The following is a 17,641-nucleotide window of genomic DNA, read 5'->3' as shown; positions in this document are numbered from 1 at the left end:
TAATATTATTATGTAAGTGCAGTCCTGAAAGTTTGTATGAAAATTAGACATCTCAAAAGTCCTTTTTTGCCTCATTTTTATAATATATTTGGGCTCGAACATGAAGATTAACTGCAATATCTTTCGCACCGCAGTTTTTTTTCAAAAATATTATATTACTTATACCTTTTTGAGATTGTGTACTAACCAATGTAGGTACCTAATCTATTCTGATTACCGTGTACTATAACTACTTTATTATGGTCAACTTTATAAAGGTGGCAGTGTTGCCAACCGTACTATTATAGTACAATACTATAATTTTGAATTCGCGGAAAATATAATACTATAATTTTACGCAAATATGCCAAAAATACTATATTTTTGAAGGATTCAAAAAAAATTATTCCAGTACTACTATAATTTTTACCCTTTTCTACCGATCAACATATAAAAATATGGCAGCACTGAAAGGTGGCAACACTGCTCTGACTTTAGTAATATTCTCTATGGTACTTCAAAATTATTGAATGACAGTATGTAGATGGTATGTAGTTTTGACGTTTAATTTCTGGATCTGTCAAAATTAAGCGCACGGTCTATGCACACAGTTAAAAACTGCATGGCCGTCAGATCATCAACCCACATGTTGTCATAAAAAAGCGATGCCTCAAAGAAAGAAAACACCTTTCAGCGGCAAAGCTAAAAAGCTCCAGCTTCAACAAAAGAAAAATTCACATCATATTCCCAGTAAGTATTTAGTTCTCGAATATTTACTTCAAATACCTTCGGGACCTTTCGGGCTCGATTCCATATTGTGTGGTAAATTTACATATTTTATTTTCAATCTGTATGTAGATCCATTGCATGGACCTAATAAGTTGAGTGAATGACTAGCAATCACTTATTGTAAAAATATCCTAAAACACCCTTTCGTAAGGCAGTTAAGATCAACATTGGGTTGTAGAATGGAAATCTTATGTACTTACAAAGTTTTTTATGTTACACTCGGTAAGTTTTTATAGAAAAAATGGTGAGTATACAAATAGTCGTTTATTTTATGGCTGTTTATTATAACTTCAAACGATCTTGATGAACATCGCTGCCGATGTTGTCATACTCAATAATGAAGATATTAAACCTCTTGGTATTAGATTCATCAGTGAAATCTCTAAAAAACTTCAGATAAACACATACTTTAAAAATAGGTTATAATTATTATACACGATTTTAGGATACTTGGCTGATGATGATGAGACTTTGGTGGACAAGAATATTGGTTCAGAATTGCTGAAAGCTCCAGTCACCACCGCGGGAAGTAATAGCCGGTATGCATTGAAATTACGACAGGAAACAGCAGGAGACTTGGATAGAAGAAGAAAACTTGCTCGGTAATTAATACTATTATATATCGGGGAATATATATTCGCACAATTGAATAGACTGTTTTCACAAAGCGCTGACAACATTTAAAAAGATGTTCGTCACATCGGAAATGGATGATATTCACAAATCAGCTACTACTGTCAAATGATCGATTTGCACTAAGGAAAAAGTAGTCTTCACATATCAATATACTATTGTATCTAATCAATCGTAAATGAATACAAACACTAAGAAAAATGGGTTTAATGATTTTAAACAATATTTTGGCATAATAGGCAATTAGGTACCTACTTTCAGATTCAAATAATACTATAAGTACCTATTTAAAAAGTGACGTTAATTAAAACTTAAGTACTAATTGAGCAGCAGGTGCCGAAATGAGCTTCTATGATTTTTTTTTACGAAAACAGTTTATTCCACGTAGACAATTACAATAAATATATTCTTCTGTCGGCGCATAGGTTTTTGATCCAATAATTGTTAATTTAAAATTTGAAATGCTCATACATTTTGATGCATCATTATCACAAACTAAGATTATATTAGGTACCTTATATTAGGTTGGGGTATGTTAGGTTAGGTTGGGTTAAGTTATATCAGGTTAGGTTAGGTTTGGTTCAAAAAAGAAAGTTATAAAATCTCATGACGGCATCTGCGGCACATTTACCAAAACTTATATCGATGAACCGAAAAAGATATACCTAGGTGGTGTTATTTGGTTGTAGATTTACATCAAATAATATACGAATAGCAGCACGAATATATACCTATTTATATTACTGCGTTAAAAATTAATTATATTGACACATAAGCATCATTTTTGCGATTGCCTTCTGATAAATTGTATTGCCGCTACAATTATTACTTTGACATTTGTGAATTTCTATCTTTTGTTTGTGCGATATATTATTTATCAGTGAAAACAATTTTACCAATGTGTGCAGTTGTCAAAATTGAGTGAATTTATATTTACAATGAGTGATGTATGATTTTTGTTTTGTGAAACAAACTATTTTATGTGATTTCATCTATTTATTTGTGAAATCATTTAATATAATTATGTGAAAACTATTTTCCAAATGTTAAAGTTATTTTTTTTTCGTGAATTTTGATTATTGCAATTTGCGATTAATTCCCACCCTTATATATCACTGAATGTGTTAAATCCAGTGGCGATTTTCTTTGACACAGATGGACCCAATCGATTCGTCAAGTGATTTTAAAGGGGCCCCGAAACAGTTCAAACCTGTCATATTGTATCAAAATCTTAAAAATATGCACATATCTTACAAATTGAGAATAAAATATTACCAAAAGCATAACAAAATTCCTGCAATTAACATCAAAATGGTCTCTAATAATATAACCATTCAAATAGATATGAAGGAACTTGTTCACAAAATATGTAATATACGCTTTATAGTTTTGCACTTTTTATTACACATCCTTGATTACCTCGCTTAAAATTAGATCAAATGATATTCACTTATATTAATATAATATTATGTAGTAATAGATAAATAAATAGATAATTCGTCACTATCCAAGACAATTGTCGTAACCCTCAAATATCGAATTGTTCAGGAAGTGAAAAAAACTGTAGGCATTGGATTTATTTATTATTTTATTACAAATTGAGAATTTTCTTTTATTGACACACCAGTGGCTTACGTTTAGGGTTTACAGCATTTGGCTGGAATAGTTTTTGTCAAGTTACAAAATGGCTTAAAAATTAGTTTTGAATTATTTTGATATGAAATAATTGTTTGGATTTATGATACTTGGCCAGTTCATGTAAAAGTATGCAATAAAACCATTGCCATCAAAATGTCACTTCAGTGAAAAGTGAGGGTTACAACAATTGGCCTGTACAGTGACAAATGTAAAAAAAACAGTTTTAGAATATCATTTTCATCTTAGAGCCGGAGAGCAAAGTTATGAAGTGGCAACTCTACTATGTATCACTGTCACCTATAATAATAATTGGATAGGGAAGACATACATTGCTATTTTTACTCAGTACCTACGTTGGTAGTTGGAATGTATGGTTTTTTTTCGTGGAGGGCCTCAAGTTAATGTCTCGGGCCCCAAATCCCTAAACCCACTAGTGGTTAAATCCATTGTTTTAGTATAATATAGGATAGGCTTTTAGCCAAATTCTTGTAGATTTGATGCGTACACAATTTCTGATTGTTTGTAAAGTATTCGGGGCGATTTATTGATTGGCGTATTAGTATTGTATGGTATATAGTTGATGAGGTATCAACTGATGGTATGGAGACCCGCCTGACATATTTTTTTCAAAGATTTTTTCTAGTTGGTATGTGTCAGGTGTTTTCAAATTATGTTTTTTCAATAAAGAATGTGACATTCTCAAATCTTGTGAATTATTCATTGAATAATAAAAAAAAAACACGTTTATTGAATTTTGTGAGGGTAAATCAAATTGGAATTGATCCAACCACAGAAAATCTTGGAATAGGCATTGTATTTAATTAGTCTTCATGTTGTGATAAATATACAGTATAACCTCGTTTTTACGTGCCCGGAATTCACGTTTTCTCGGCAATTGCGTGTATTTTTTTCAGTCCCAATGTATTTCAGTACATTTAATACCCGCATTTACGTTTTTCTTTCCCGCGATTTACGTCGGAAATATTCAAAATATGCGAGTTACGCGCACTTGACAATGATTGGATCGTGACATTCGAACGATTTTTCAATAAAAATTTTAATTGAATGTTGTTTTTTAATAAAACGTTATTTTTTTAGAAACATAAAATTTAAATGTTCTTTTTTTCAATAACCCCCTTTTACATTTTCCCTCCAATTAGGTTTTTTTTCTTCAGTCCCTTAAAAAACGTAAAATAGGGGTTATACTGTATCCTATTTTTATATTAGTTGCATCTGAGCGCACAAAACAAGTACTGATTATTATGAAATTTTATGAATAAAGATATATTGTGTTTTAGTAATTTATTCTTCTATATTGTGTTTATCTTTCTTTTCAGGCAACCCCTTCAACCAGTAAATGAGGACAGTTTGGAAACTGACTCTACAGTGTATTTTCCAAATGAGCTTTCATTTCCTAAACGACCGCCATGGAATTACGACATGAGCTCTCATGAATTAGAAATGAGAGAAAACCGATACTTTAGGGTAAGAAATGATTACTCATAATGGTGTTGACTATTGATTCTTGGAAAGATATTGAATTAATTAAAATAAAACCTGATATAGGTAACCCTCATTCATTGTGACTCCTGCGAATGCGAATTCATTACATTACGATCGATTTTTGATAATGTTTTTTTCCAGCACTTGTTTTGATATGTGCCACTGGCCAAGAATTATTATAGTACGTAGAAGCACGCGTGTACAATCTTTTCGCTCACTCAGATATGAGTGTGAGCGAAAAAATCTAAGCCGTTACATCTTAACACAACATTTCTGTGAATTCGATTTATTACAAAGTTACAATACTTTTATTTTATTTATGACATTTAGTTGTTTCATAAAGTGTTTTCATATTTTAAATTGTTTTTTTAAATTCCCACGAAATTTTGCTTATTGCGACCATATTCAAAACGTATCCCCCCCCCCCCACATTGAACTATATAAAATAATTATTCTACATAGCTTAATAATGAATAGTGTTATCCTCTGCAATTGGAAATTCTGGTCAGGTCGAGATCATTATTAAATTATGTAGAATAAGTATTATATAGTGTATTTTATTTTAATTAATAATAAATCATTAATTAAAAACTAAGGATATCGATTGACACCAGAATATTTGTCTTAATCAATTGTTTTATATTTTTTTTTACAGGAATACTTGAATGAGCTGAATAATAAATTTTCTCTATCGAATCTGAGTAACTTTGAAGAAAATTTAGAAACATGGAGGCAGTTATGGAGAGTTTTGGAAATGTCCGATATTCTTATTCTTGTTGTTGACATTCGGTTTTGTGTAAGTCTTTTAAAATATCATAAACACAAAATAACAATAAAATCCTAGTAATGTGTGTGATAGTATCAAATCATCTATTAATTATACGCACATTAATGGCTTGCGGTCAATAGGTGCTGTAAATGTGAGGCATCCACACAAATATCAGATGAATTACTATATAATACTATTATGTATTTATTGTGACATTGTATTATACGTATTTTCTAACTCATTTTGAAGTTAATCACTTTGTCTATTCAAAACATTCCATCAACTGAAGAATAACAGTGTCAATAATGTTGCTTCCCCAAACGATGATGACGGGAACCAGTTTTGAAATAATATGATAAGATAACCTATTTTGAAGTGTTTTCCTTGAAATATAACATTGTATTTTATAATCTTCTAAGTAGTGAGTTCTAAGAAGATTATTTTTTCAAAAGTTGCGATACCAAAATTTTTGAGAACCACTAGACTAGATCATTTGAATGTAAAAAAATTATACTTTCAGAATACATTATTCCCACCGTCTGTCTATAGATGTGTTGTAGAAGAAAGCAAAAAAGACATGATACTTTTATTGAACAAAATTGATTTGGCACCGGCCTCGTTGGTTGCCGCATGGATGGAATATTTCAGAAGGAATTATCCCAGTTTGAAGATATCCTTGTTTACTTCATGTCCTGGCTATAACCTAAGAGGAGTCAGTCAAGGAAAAACAGGTGACTGGTGAAAATTAATTTATCTTAATAAATTGTGTGAAGCATAACATCGCAGGGTTTCAAAACACTTTTTAGACAGTCGAAGAAAATCCGCCAAAGTGGCAACACGCCACTCTATTTTCGTTTGTTTGGATCAAAAGCTTTATTGTAAATTTTCACATATATACTCAATAAAAACTAATTAAAAAACTCTATGTTTGCTCTTGAGAAAGTATCAATCATTACAATCAATAGTAGTTGTCCCATAATAATTTCCTAAGTTCTTACATTGCACCGGTGATTCATTACAACCACTTCAACACTAATCAACGTAACTTTCAACTTGAACTTTTCTGTTCAAATTTGTAAGTCCTTTGATAAGATACATTTGTTTTTCCTAATAAATCAAGCATCAAATTTTTTGACCACCTATGGAACGATTGCAATATGTGTGTAATGTTGATTGTTTATTATTTAATGGAAATTATCGATTTCAATCGACAAATATTTCAGATATATCCTATTATTGCCCATGATATATGTGATTTGATATTTTCTGGATTCAATAATGTGATCAGTAATTAATAAGAAATTATTGTAGGTTTGCAAATAAGAAGGAGGAAAGGTCGATTGCGCATGTCAGCTGAAGGTGCATATAAATTACAAGAAATCTGCCAAGAAATCGTTGGTGAAGCGGTAGACTTGACTTCGTGGAAGAATAAAATCAAAGATGAAATGAATATCGAATATACTGATAAAGAAATTGCCGTTGAGATTGGAAAATCTGAGACCCATAATGATGACACAACATTTTTCACTCATGAGAAATACAAAAACGGAACGCTGACAATTGGTTGCGTAGGGCAGCCCAATGTGGGAAAATCGTCAATCATCAACGGCCTGATGGGAAAGAAAGTTGTATCAGTGTCAAAATCACCAGGTCACACGAAACATTTCCAAACGATATTCTTAACAGACAATGTAAGGCTATGTGACTGTCCAGGCCTGGTATTCCCCTCTGCTGTGCCTAAAGCCATTCAAGTCTTGATGGGCAGTTTTCCAATAGCACAATTGAAAGAACCGTACTCTTCGATAATGTTTCTCGCGGAGAGGCTGGATTTGGTGAAACTATTGGGTATACATCATCCGGATAATGAAGTAATTTGGACTGCGATGGATGTATGTGATGCGTGGGCTATTAAACGAGGATTTTTGACAGCCAAAGCGGCGCGGCCTGACACATATCGTGCTGCCAACTCAATCCTGAGAATGGCTCTTGAAGGAAACATAACTTTGTGTTTAATGCCACCTGGATATACCAAAGACAGAGGTTTGTATCTTTTGTAGTTACTAGTAGGTACAGTAGAATTCTATTTTACAAATAATAATATAAATTATTTATAATTGCCTGCATGAAAGTAAATTAATTGTTTAAACTAATAGGATTTCCACAGCATACGTAGGTATTATTCTTGATAATGTTACAACCGAAATATCCTGTAGAACTCGAATAATTTGTGGCACAGTAGAACTTTGATTATCTAGATTTCGCTAGTTTCAGTTTCTTATGAGATTAAAAGGAAAACAGATCATTTTTAAAATAGATTTATTATTTTGTAGATATTCTGGATGTATAGTTATCTGGACCATCTTCATCCATGAATTAGTCTGTGTAATAAGGTTATATTGTACATATGTTAGTGGCTAATAAGAGTACTTGTTGGGCAAGTGATGGGTAACTGAAAAAATAGTGCTTTGTTGGTGTGGTGTGAGGTGGGCATACTTACGGGAATTAAAGTAAAATTTGGTTTCATCTTTAGAATTTCACTGATTAACATATTAATATGTAAGTAACTTAACGTAACCAATTAATGTTGTGGATGCTTGATTCCCCCCTGGAAAATCTTGCAAAGGACAGACTGACTTAGTGGGAAGAATATTTAACGATAATCATATTTGTAATGTTGAAACGTAGAAAGAAAGGTACTTCAACCTCATGTGGCTTGAAAAATAATATTCAGTTGTCTCTGAGATTCTCACTTGCCTCGTTGGCAATTTTATGCCAAAAATACTACATGCATCTTTGCATGTGTATTAAATAATGTAACATTTTTTTATTTACTTTATTAAAATTTGAACTATATAACGAGTGAATGATTAATAAAAACTTATGAATATCTGTACACTATCTTAGTCCCAGGCGCTTAAAAGATTAGCAGAGAAGATTCAAATACGTCGAAAAAAAATTCTCGGTAGTATAATCAAATAAATACCTACCAGTCAAAATTAACATTGTGTAATATTTTTATGGCATTACAGAACGTTGGGAAGTCTCCAGTGAAATACAAAATATAAAATGGGTACAGTCTGTTACTGGTCACCAGCCTGAAGAACTACTGTCGGATCTTTCCGAAGAAGATGATGATAAATATGCTGCAAAAACTAATCGCAACATCGACCCACAAACTTCATCCTCAGATGAAGAACCAACCCCAACTACAAGCAGGAATAAATTCGATATTCTTAACTTAGAGTCAGATTAATGTGATACTATTGCGATATAATAAGATTCTGAAATTTAGGAAGATATTGTTTTTCCCTTTCCAGCTTAAAAAATTTCATGGAAAATGCGGTTGGATCCTTACATTTCTTATGCTTTCTTGATTAGATATTATAGGAGTTAAAAAATCTTTTTGTCAACTTTTACATTACAGTGCCTACTGACATTTTGTGTGTAAAGCGTCAATTACATTGAGCTTCTTCTGTACGAGCTGTTTGTTGGCGAATTTATAATCTGCCTGTAAAGTCGCCCAGTGTAATCATCGAACAAGCTATCAAGCAGGTTGTAAACACTCTACCGAGAAAAGTTGAAAGCCGGTCAACTTTACAGGCTACACGCCGGCGTGTGGGCCTACTGCGTCTGCGCAGTAGAGCGCAGTAGCAACCTCCCAGTAAAAAAACGAACTACGTTCTGTCAAAATAGTCGCTGGCTTGTGGCTTCTCAGCGAATGGAAAGTTTTGTGTGTAATCATCAAATCGCAGTAGCTGAATCGCCGGCTTTTAAATTCGCCAACAGCTCGTAAAGAAGCTCAATGTAATTGACGCTTAAGGAATAATAAATGACTATTTCTTAATACCATAATTTACACAGTGGAGTGGAACTCCGATTTTATATGCCAGAATTAATATTTTCGCGCTATTCGAATTTAGTTTCTGCAGTCCAGTTTCATTTTAGTACATTTAATATTCAAATTTTAATTTATTTTAATGCATTCAATTAAATGTATGCAACCGTCGAAATGAATATTATTGTGCTGACATATTATGTGTGTGTTTCTCTTTATAGATACGCCAGTTCCCAAGGCTACACAATGCGATTACTGGCTGATTATTTTAGCCAATTAGCAGTGGGCACACAGTTTAGTTAGCCATTCCGTATTCTGCCTCAAATATTATGGTCGCTTATTACGGAGATTTTTCATCCTTATTGTTTACATAATTTTTATGTTTTTTTTACACCAGTTCAAATAATGTCTCAACAAGGAAAAACATTGCCAGTTGAAAATAAAAGGTGAGAGAAAACATTGATATGTGTGCCAAACCAATTTGTATGATTTTTTAATAAAAAATGAATCAAAAACATTTTTTGACAAGTAATTAAATATATTTTCTCATGTGACTCCAATTTGTTTTTTCCCCCTACCTGTGGGTCTATTCTATACTTATCGACCGCTAAACTGATAAAGTGATAAATATTATCAAACTTAGGGTAGGTTTGTATCAAAATATTAGCACTTATTGTAACAATTACACGAAGTTGGTTTTTATTGTTGCAATAAGTGTTATATTTTAACAGCACCTATCTTGCTGCTGTTAAAATATTGCACTTATTGCAACAATAAAAACCAACTTCGTGTAATTGTTACAATAAGTGCTAATATTTTGATACAAACCTACCCTAAGTTTGATACTATTTATCACTTTAGTGTTCGATAAGTATAGAATAGAACCACTGAAGCCCAATTTTTGAAACGAGCAGTAGGTACTATAAAATATGAAAACTTGCTTGAAAACACACATTTATGATCGCGGAAGAGTTTGCATCATATTTCAGTCTATGTATTCAATGACAGCTAAAGTTAACATGTAAACAAAAAAATAATCTAAAATATGGTAATGACATTACCATATTATTTTATCAGTAACCAACCATTGTAGTAGCAATATTAAAATGATTTATTCTTATTTTTTTTTTTTTTTTGACCATGTCCGATCCTAATAGGATCATATGGGCCTCCACAGAGTAGAGGTTTGTATTAAGAGAATTTGTTTTTTACGAGAAATGGATGTCAGCCACTTGCGCAACCTATTAGGTCCACTCACACACAAATTGAAAAACAATATGTGGACATGCCAGACCCAGGATTCGAACCTGAGACCCACGGCGTGATAGTCCAACGCTCAAGCCGCGCCGCCACCGTGGGGGCTGTTATTCTTATAGGACGTAGCTAAAGAGTCTACTTATTGTCAATTATTTACCTTATAATATTGATATTAGAATGCAAACAGAACTCCTATTGTATTTTACAAACATAATATTAATATAGTATGTATGTACCTATATTACAAAATATTAAATACTTTAATAAGAATTTAGATATAAAATAACACTTCCAATGATAATATTTAAATGAAGAAAACAATCAATAAGTAACAGACGGTCTGACATTCAATGTCAGAACATTTAAATGGACAACCGCCAGCGACAAAACTGCACCTCTATAGGAGAAGCGTGGAAGTCATAAACCTCTGTCATTTTTAGATGGAGTTTTATAAATCAAAGCAGAAATAAAATTTCTCACACAAAATCGACATGTTGTGCTTTGTTTATATAAGATACTGCTTCTTTCAAAAATTGAGCTATAAACACACGACTAGGAGTCATTAGATTTCCCTACATGTTAATAAATCCTTCCACTGATTTTTCTAAAAGCGTTTGTTAGAAAACCATAACATTATTTTAAAGTAACAGGTTCAATAAAATGTCGCCAAACCTCTGTTATGTATTGCTTTAATAAACCATAAAAAGAAATGGTCTTTCTCATATTTGCCTTCACTGAGAGGATGTTGGCGCCGGGAGAGTATATTTATTATATATTATTATATACATCATTACTAGGCTTGGGATTTTTAGGTGCTAAAAAATGAATAATAGGTACCTAAAATATGTAGATATAATTGGAAAATGTTATTAAAATTTCAAAAATATGTGCTAAAAAACCAAAAATAGGTGCTAAAAATTTAAATAAGTACCTATTACAATAAATCATATATATTTCAACAGTTTAATTTATTATTTATTCACTAACAGAAAACGCTTTATTACAATAAATAATAAAATAATGCTTCAAATTTTCGAAAGTGAATCTTTTGTGATACGTGAAAATTGATCTTAGCACTTCTACAGATGTTATTATTGCGTATGTAAATGAAACTATTTCTGATGTAGAAAAAATTTAAACATTGAAGAATCTGATGGATTTTCCAAAACAGCTTTAATATTCTGCAGCCTTTGTAGTCCAGTATTTTTATTTAAAACACTATTTAATTGGTCCAGGAACATTGAAATTTTGTGTTTATGTGAAAATATGTGCTTAAACCTAGAATATGTAATTATTTAAAAATAGGTGCTCACAAATAGGGCTTAAATGTTTCAAAATTGTCTGAAACAGATAGATATTTTTGATATTTGGTTGTGGGGCCGCTCAAAAAAAATATTTAAATACCTAAGAATCCTAAGCCATTTCCAAATGATCTAAAATTGTGTAAGACAACCGCAAAGAAAACAAAAATATTAGTTACAATATTTATTAAATAATTCTACCAATACAATAAACATTTGAACTTTGCTTTTAATATCCTCCTCTGTATGGATTAACCCATTTATCTCGACAATCTTTCTCTATATTTTCACCTACAATCCTCCATGGATCATTCTCAAATTTCTCTCTTGCCTCTATTGCTATCGGGTCTATTGACAATTCTTTGGCGACAATGCATTCCCCGGTTTCTCGTAGAATCGTGTGATTAATGTCGTTGGCTGTTGGCTCGCCGTACGGAAAATAAATTGGGGTTATTTTCAGTAAATGCTTGACTTTCCACATGCTTGCATTCATTTCTGGAATATTCTTTACTATAGCCACACGTTGATCCTGGAAATATAACATTGAAGATTGAATTTACAGAATTAAGCAAACCAAATCAGCACTAATGTGTAGGTACTGAAAGCACGGCGGATGTCCCATAGATTACCTTGCAGGAAACGTTGCCAATTTGTCCTTGAGAAGAATTTTTTTCCGGTGGATGGCCGCACTTTATATTTTCTAGCCGATCCGACAGGACCTGTCAATTCAATATTGTATTTCTTTATGCCAAAAAAGAACCGAAAATGGAGCATGACCATCGTTTTCCGGGATTTGTACTTGGTACTTACTACTAAATACTTTTTGGGAAGCAATGGCAAATTCTTTTATCGAGGAAAAGTTGTGACTAAAACTAGAGCATTTTGATGTTTACCAATTTTCACAACTTATCAAATAGCACTGTACAACGAAAACGCGTCTCGCTTACGCTTGAAGATTGAGATTGGCAAGACAGTCATCCAGACATCACGATAATTTAATTTACACACTATTGGTGACAGTAAATCCATGCACGTGTACAGGCGCTATAATATTACCACAACGTGAACAGGAACAAAAGAAAATTCAAAATTTCACCAGCAAACCAACCTATTGATTTTATTTGATGTTTATAACAGCACCAGTCATTCAATCTGTCAAACGACATATAGTTAATATTGGTTATGAACATTTATGTGGCAACATAGTGTAGAAACATATTGACATATTATATTTTTTTAACATATCGACACCCCCAACGAACAAAGCAGTAACTCACTTTTTGGCTGTTTTGAGTTACGACACCACGCATACTAAGAAAAAAAATACTCTTTCTGTCTGTATTAAGGTTGTATCTCTATGTATACACCAGTTGCAGAGATATGAACTCGAAAAAGGTTGTAATTATTATTTTTTTGCATGCCTGTAAGAAAATAGTAACTTGATTTACTCCATTTTATCAGTTAACAATATTGAACTGCATACATGTAAAATAGTTGTATAATGAAATACAACTTTATTCTGCAGCAAAATGTTCGCAAGTCATTGGTGTATCATTTGAATTTATTTTTATTCTGATAATTACAGTGGACAGAACAGAGTAGTTTTCTGTATGTACTCATATGCTGCGAGGGTTTTAAAGTTAAGTTACAATATTCCATGAAAAAATATTTTTTTATTTTAAATCTCACGAAAAGTTGTAATATGAGTTACAACAATATTCTTTGGAAATATGCTGTTTTCTGACAAGTCGTAACTCATAAAAAGTATACTTTCGGTTACAGAGATAAAACATTAATATACTTGATTACCAGCACTAACTACATCTTTTAACCCTATTACCAAATTACTCAAAACTAGTATTCTCCAGTTAGTGTGTACTGCCAGAACAGAGACGATATTATCATAGACAACCAGTTGCTCTTCGCATATGTATGACAGATCATCATCGTATTTGTTTGTACTAATTCGGCTATTTGAAATTGATAGTTCTAAAATTATAGCCAAAATGCCGTTGAAAGATTATTCATTCCGATCGTTGGTGAATGACAGCATTGACAATAGACATATTATTCTGACAGCGCTGCTGGGTGAAATTAATACAAAATATCAATATATTTTTTTTTTAAATGGATGAATAGCCTTTACACATGTACTTATATCGTTATAACCTTCACTATTTTTTTATATCGTTATAACATTATCAATATATACAGTGTGGGGTTTGCTTAGGATGCATACAATGTATAGATAGGCAATGAACTGAAAGTATTATTGTTAGTCATACTTCTTCGTGAATTTTCAGTAACTCGAAAACGCGTCTGAGTTTCTTGGATAATCCTTTTAGTGGTTTAATTCTCTCCACTCTGAATAGTTTGGATGGGGTTATTTCAGGATCTTTTTCATCAGGGTATCTGGAAGAAAAGAACATATTTTCAGATAAATTAATGCAATGGACAAGTAGATGATTAGGTACGTTACCCTTTATTACATTTTGGGGACTGAATAAATAATATGGATGGATATTATGGGCAACGCATACCGTGGATAATATTTAATGCCTCCGGGATACTTTACGTAGCCTGGGGGCGCAGGTCCCATAAATTTGGCGAATCTTACAAATGATGTAAAGGGGCTGGCAGTGTTTAATAGATTTCTTGCCATCTTTCACAGTTAATAGATAATTTACCAATGAAAATATATCATCAATACTAAATACATAAAAATAAAAGAGCTCTGAGTTTAAGGTTATGTCAGATCATAGACACAATACTTTGTCAGATACCATAGATACGTCAAGCAGTGTTGCCATATTTTGAAAGTGGAATTATAGTACAAAGCCTCCAAAATTATAGTATTTGGGGATAAAATATAGTACGCGTTGTCATCTGTTGAAAATGAAAATTTTCCTAATTTTTTACAGTCGACTCGTTTTTATTAGGTGAAATATTTCGTCGCGGGCAGCAGGTTCCCAATTTTTCATGGTCGGCTTGTTTTTTTTAGGAAAAATATTTCGTCGCGGGCCGCAGGTTCCCAATTTTTCATAGTCGGCTTGTTTAAGAAAAATATTTCGTCGCGGGCCGCAGGTTCCCTATTTTTCATGGTCGGCTTGTTTTTTTTAGGAAAAATATTTCGACGCGGGCCGCAAATTTCCAAATTTCCGAAGACCACTCGATTGCGAAATGGCAAGTGCAAAATTATAGTATTTTGGGCGTACTATACCTATTTTATATCGTACATAGTACGCGGACCAAAATTATAGTACAAATACTATAATTATAGTACGGTTGGCAACACTGACGTCAAGTGATGTCAAATCAAAACAGTATTGCCATCTTTTTGTCACCAAATTATAGTACGGAGTTGAAGAAATTATGGTATTTCAGCAAAAATATTATAGTACGCGTTGTTATAATATTCTATTGAAAATGTATAGGTTTATTGTTTCATACAACAAAAAAGAAAAAGAGAATTTGCGGAATGTCAAGATAAGTTAAGATAAAAATAGATATTTTTTCATATTAAAAATTATAATATTTAGGGCGTACTATACCTCTTTAATATCGTAATAGTTCGCTGATGGTCAAGTCAAACAGTGGAAGTGCTGCCATTTTCTTAGCCAATTATAGTATAAAATACCGAGGTACAAGTGTATCAACATTATAGTATTTTCTGAAAATTAAACTATGTCAGACGTAACATTTTTCGTATTTTGAATCCATCAAAATTATTCTAGTGTACTATAATCACGCTGTCTTGTACTATAACTATTGCATTATTAACAACATTAGACAAATATGACCATACGCCATCCATAGACAATCACTCATTTTGTCAAAAAACATAGATATAGAAATATCAAGAGAAAAGGAAACTCATGATTTTATCAAATATAATTAGGTATACCTACCTATTAATATTATCATTATGAATACCGGTTATTAGTATCTAGATACTTAAATAATATTATATATTTATAACCTTTGAGGGGCTCATGGAGAACTACTCAACCCAAATTATTGAAAGGAGTTTTACCTACCAATAAAACTCTTATTATTCATGTTGACTTTGAAGTCCTTGAGATAGGGTTTGCTCTTTCTTCTTCTCGTGAGGTTATATTCTACTAATTTATTTTCCTTTTTCTAGTCGTTGGTCATTCCTCCGTTTTTATTTACTGGTCATACCCGCGCGTCTATTTTTTATGTATGGAGTTTGGCATCACTTTGTTTTCATTATGATATGACTCAAGGAACCAGGTAGAAGTTACCTGGACTTCAAAGTCAACATGAATAATAAGAGTTTTATTGGTAGGTAAAACTCCTTTAATTATTCGAATTTGACTTTGAAGTCCTTGAGATATCTGTTTGTTATCACCTGGTGTTGGGTATGCCAAATTCCTGTATGTTACAATGATTCATTGACGAGGTATAGACCATCGTGACTTTCCATGTATATGGTTGAATAGAGAAATTAATGGGTTCTTTCCCCCTTCTGATGGTGGTGTGTCCATCGTTCTCTGGTAGTTGTCGTGAAATGTCGACTCACTACGCCAGTTACGCCTCTTTAAGATATCATCTATTGGGTATATTTACAGTTTAAGGAAGCCACCACTGAGCGGACACTGCCTGGTGGTTCTTGTACCCCTGCTTCCAACAGTACTGACCTTATCCAATTCCCTATAACTGTCCTGGTGGTTGGTTTTGATGATCCTCTTGAAGATACAAATAATTCCGAAATATCCCCACCTTCCTCTCTCCATGGGTTTGACATGCAGACGAGTTTCCGTAACCAGAATACTGGGTCGATGTTTTGACACGTGGAAGCGCTTAGCTTCCATTCCGATTGACGATGCTTGGCGGTATTTGTCTTTGCGCCAAACATTGGCAATACAATTATGTCGTCACCTTTATCCACTAATCCATTGTCTACTATTACAGAATAGTGTGAGGTTATGAACCCATCGTCCCGATGCGAGAAGCAGCCGAGTAGGTAGCTTTCCTGCGAGACGTTTCGAATAGGCTATACTCCACCGGTATTGTTTTCCTAAGATGATCTACCACTCGTCCTGGATCCCAAACCGGTGGTTTGACAGGTTTCGTTTTATGTACCGAAATTGCCTGTAACATATTGTGTTGTACTACCACGTTGATGCTGATATCTACAATGATAATCGGTTTGCAAAATGTGGCTATGGCTGACTTATGCACCAGGATGGTGTTGTACGACAAACCCTCCATGCTGTGCATGTACCCTAGGTATCTGGCCAATTCCATTGGTTGAGGGCTATTATGATTCATTAGGTTCATGTTACACCATGTCATTGTCTTCCATTTGTTCCAAGCTGGTTTGTAAGTTTTTAGAGTCGAAAGCCGCCATCTGGAAGTAAGGAGTGCCCTTTCTTCCACCATTCAATTTGATGTTATTTCACCCCACCATATCCATAGTTAAAGCGACAGGTCCTGGGTCCTTGGAGGTGGACGGTTGGTCTCCATACCTACTAGTGTCGTATGTAGGTGAGGCATTGTATAAGGAGGTACTATCACCCTTTTCGTAAGTCCACTCCCCAAAAGCATTGTTTCCATCTCGGTGCCACTAGTAAGTACTTCCCTTTTGCTGAGTTCAGGTGCGCTAGGACTCGTGAAGGTAAGTTTGGTGGGGGAAATATCCACGCCAGTCTGAAGTTATATACTCGGCTGAAGGTGTTGTGAAACAGCGCGCCACTGTCTGTAACGTCTCGTGACACATACGTTGCAACGACATGTGCTGTTTCGCTTGCGAATAAATCCACCTCGGGAACACCCCATCTTTGAAACAGGGGAGTGGTTGCGGTGTTGATGAGGTGCCATTCGGGAATGAGTTATCTGCGGGAGAGATGATCTGCCACGCAGTTGTAATTTCTGCGGAAGTATTGTGCAATAAACGTGATGTTAGCTCGACTG

The 17,641-nt window shown here is 33.4% G+C and overlaps 2 protein-coding genes across 4 annotated transcripts; one reads left to right on the top strand and one right to left on the bottom strand.

Moving 5' to 3' along the window:
- Nucleotides 1-507: 507 nt before the first annotated feature.
- Nucleotides 508-9,663, top strand: Ns4 (Nucleostemin 4). 3 transcript variants are annotated; one of them, XR_015070687.1, is made up of 8 exons: nucleotides 508-729; nucleotides 1,214-1,370; nucleotides 4,377-4,524; nucleotides 5,198-5,338; nucleotides 5,832-6,042; nucleotides 6,623-7,351; nucleotides 8,341-8,734; nucleotides 9,107-9,663. XR_015070687.1 is itself a non-coding variant. In XM_085947499.1 (7 exons), the coding sequence occupies exons 1-7, from the start codon at nucleotides 645-647 to the stop codon at nucleotides 8,562-8,564; spliced, it is 1,695 nt and encodes a 564-aa protein (XP_085803625.1). In that variant the 5' UTR covers nucleotides 508-644; the 3' UTR covers nucleotides 8,565-9,663. The 3 variants fall into 3 exon arrangements, 1 of the variants encoding a protein (XP_085803625.1); XR_015070686.1 differs by having other exon boundaries at nucleotides 8,341-8,762; nucleotides 9,110-9,663; XM_085947499.1 differs by having other exon boundaries at nucleotides 8,341-9,663.
- A 1,696-nt stretch (nucleotides 9,664-11,359) lies between these two features.
- Nucleotides 11,360-14,481, bottom strand: mRpL30 (mitochondrial ribosomal protein L30). The gene is made up of 3 exons (XM_085947500.1): nucleotides 14,245-14,481; nucleotides 13,990-14,116; nucleotides 11,360-12,233 (listed from the first exon to the last, which is right to left on the bottom strand). Exons 1-3 carry the CDS (start codon nucleotides 14,364-14,366, stop codon nucleotides 11,934-11,936), a joined length of 549 nt encoding a protein of 182 aa, XP_085803626.1. The 5' UTR covers nucleotides 14,367-14,481; the 3' UTR covers nucleotides 11,360-11,933.
- Nucleotides 14,482-17,641: the final 3,160 nt, after the last annotated feature.

The sequence above is a fragment of the Rhyacophila brunnea genome, unplaced genomic scaffold (assembly GCF_057557595.1).
Source record: "Rhyacophila brunnea isolate RB1 unplaced genomic scaffold, BYU_Rbru_1.0 scaffold_2, whole genome shotgun sequence".
Taxonomy (NCBI): domain Eukaryota; kingdom Metazoa; phylum Arthropoda; class Insecta; order Trichoptera; family Rhyacophilidae; genus Rhyacophila; species Rhyacophila brunnea.
The sequence above is the reverse complement of the archived record's forward strand: the minus strand, read 5'-3'. Positions and strand labels throughout refer to the sequence as shown.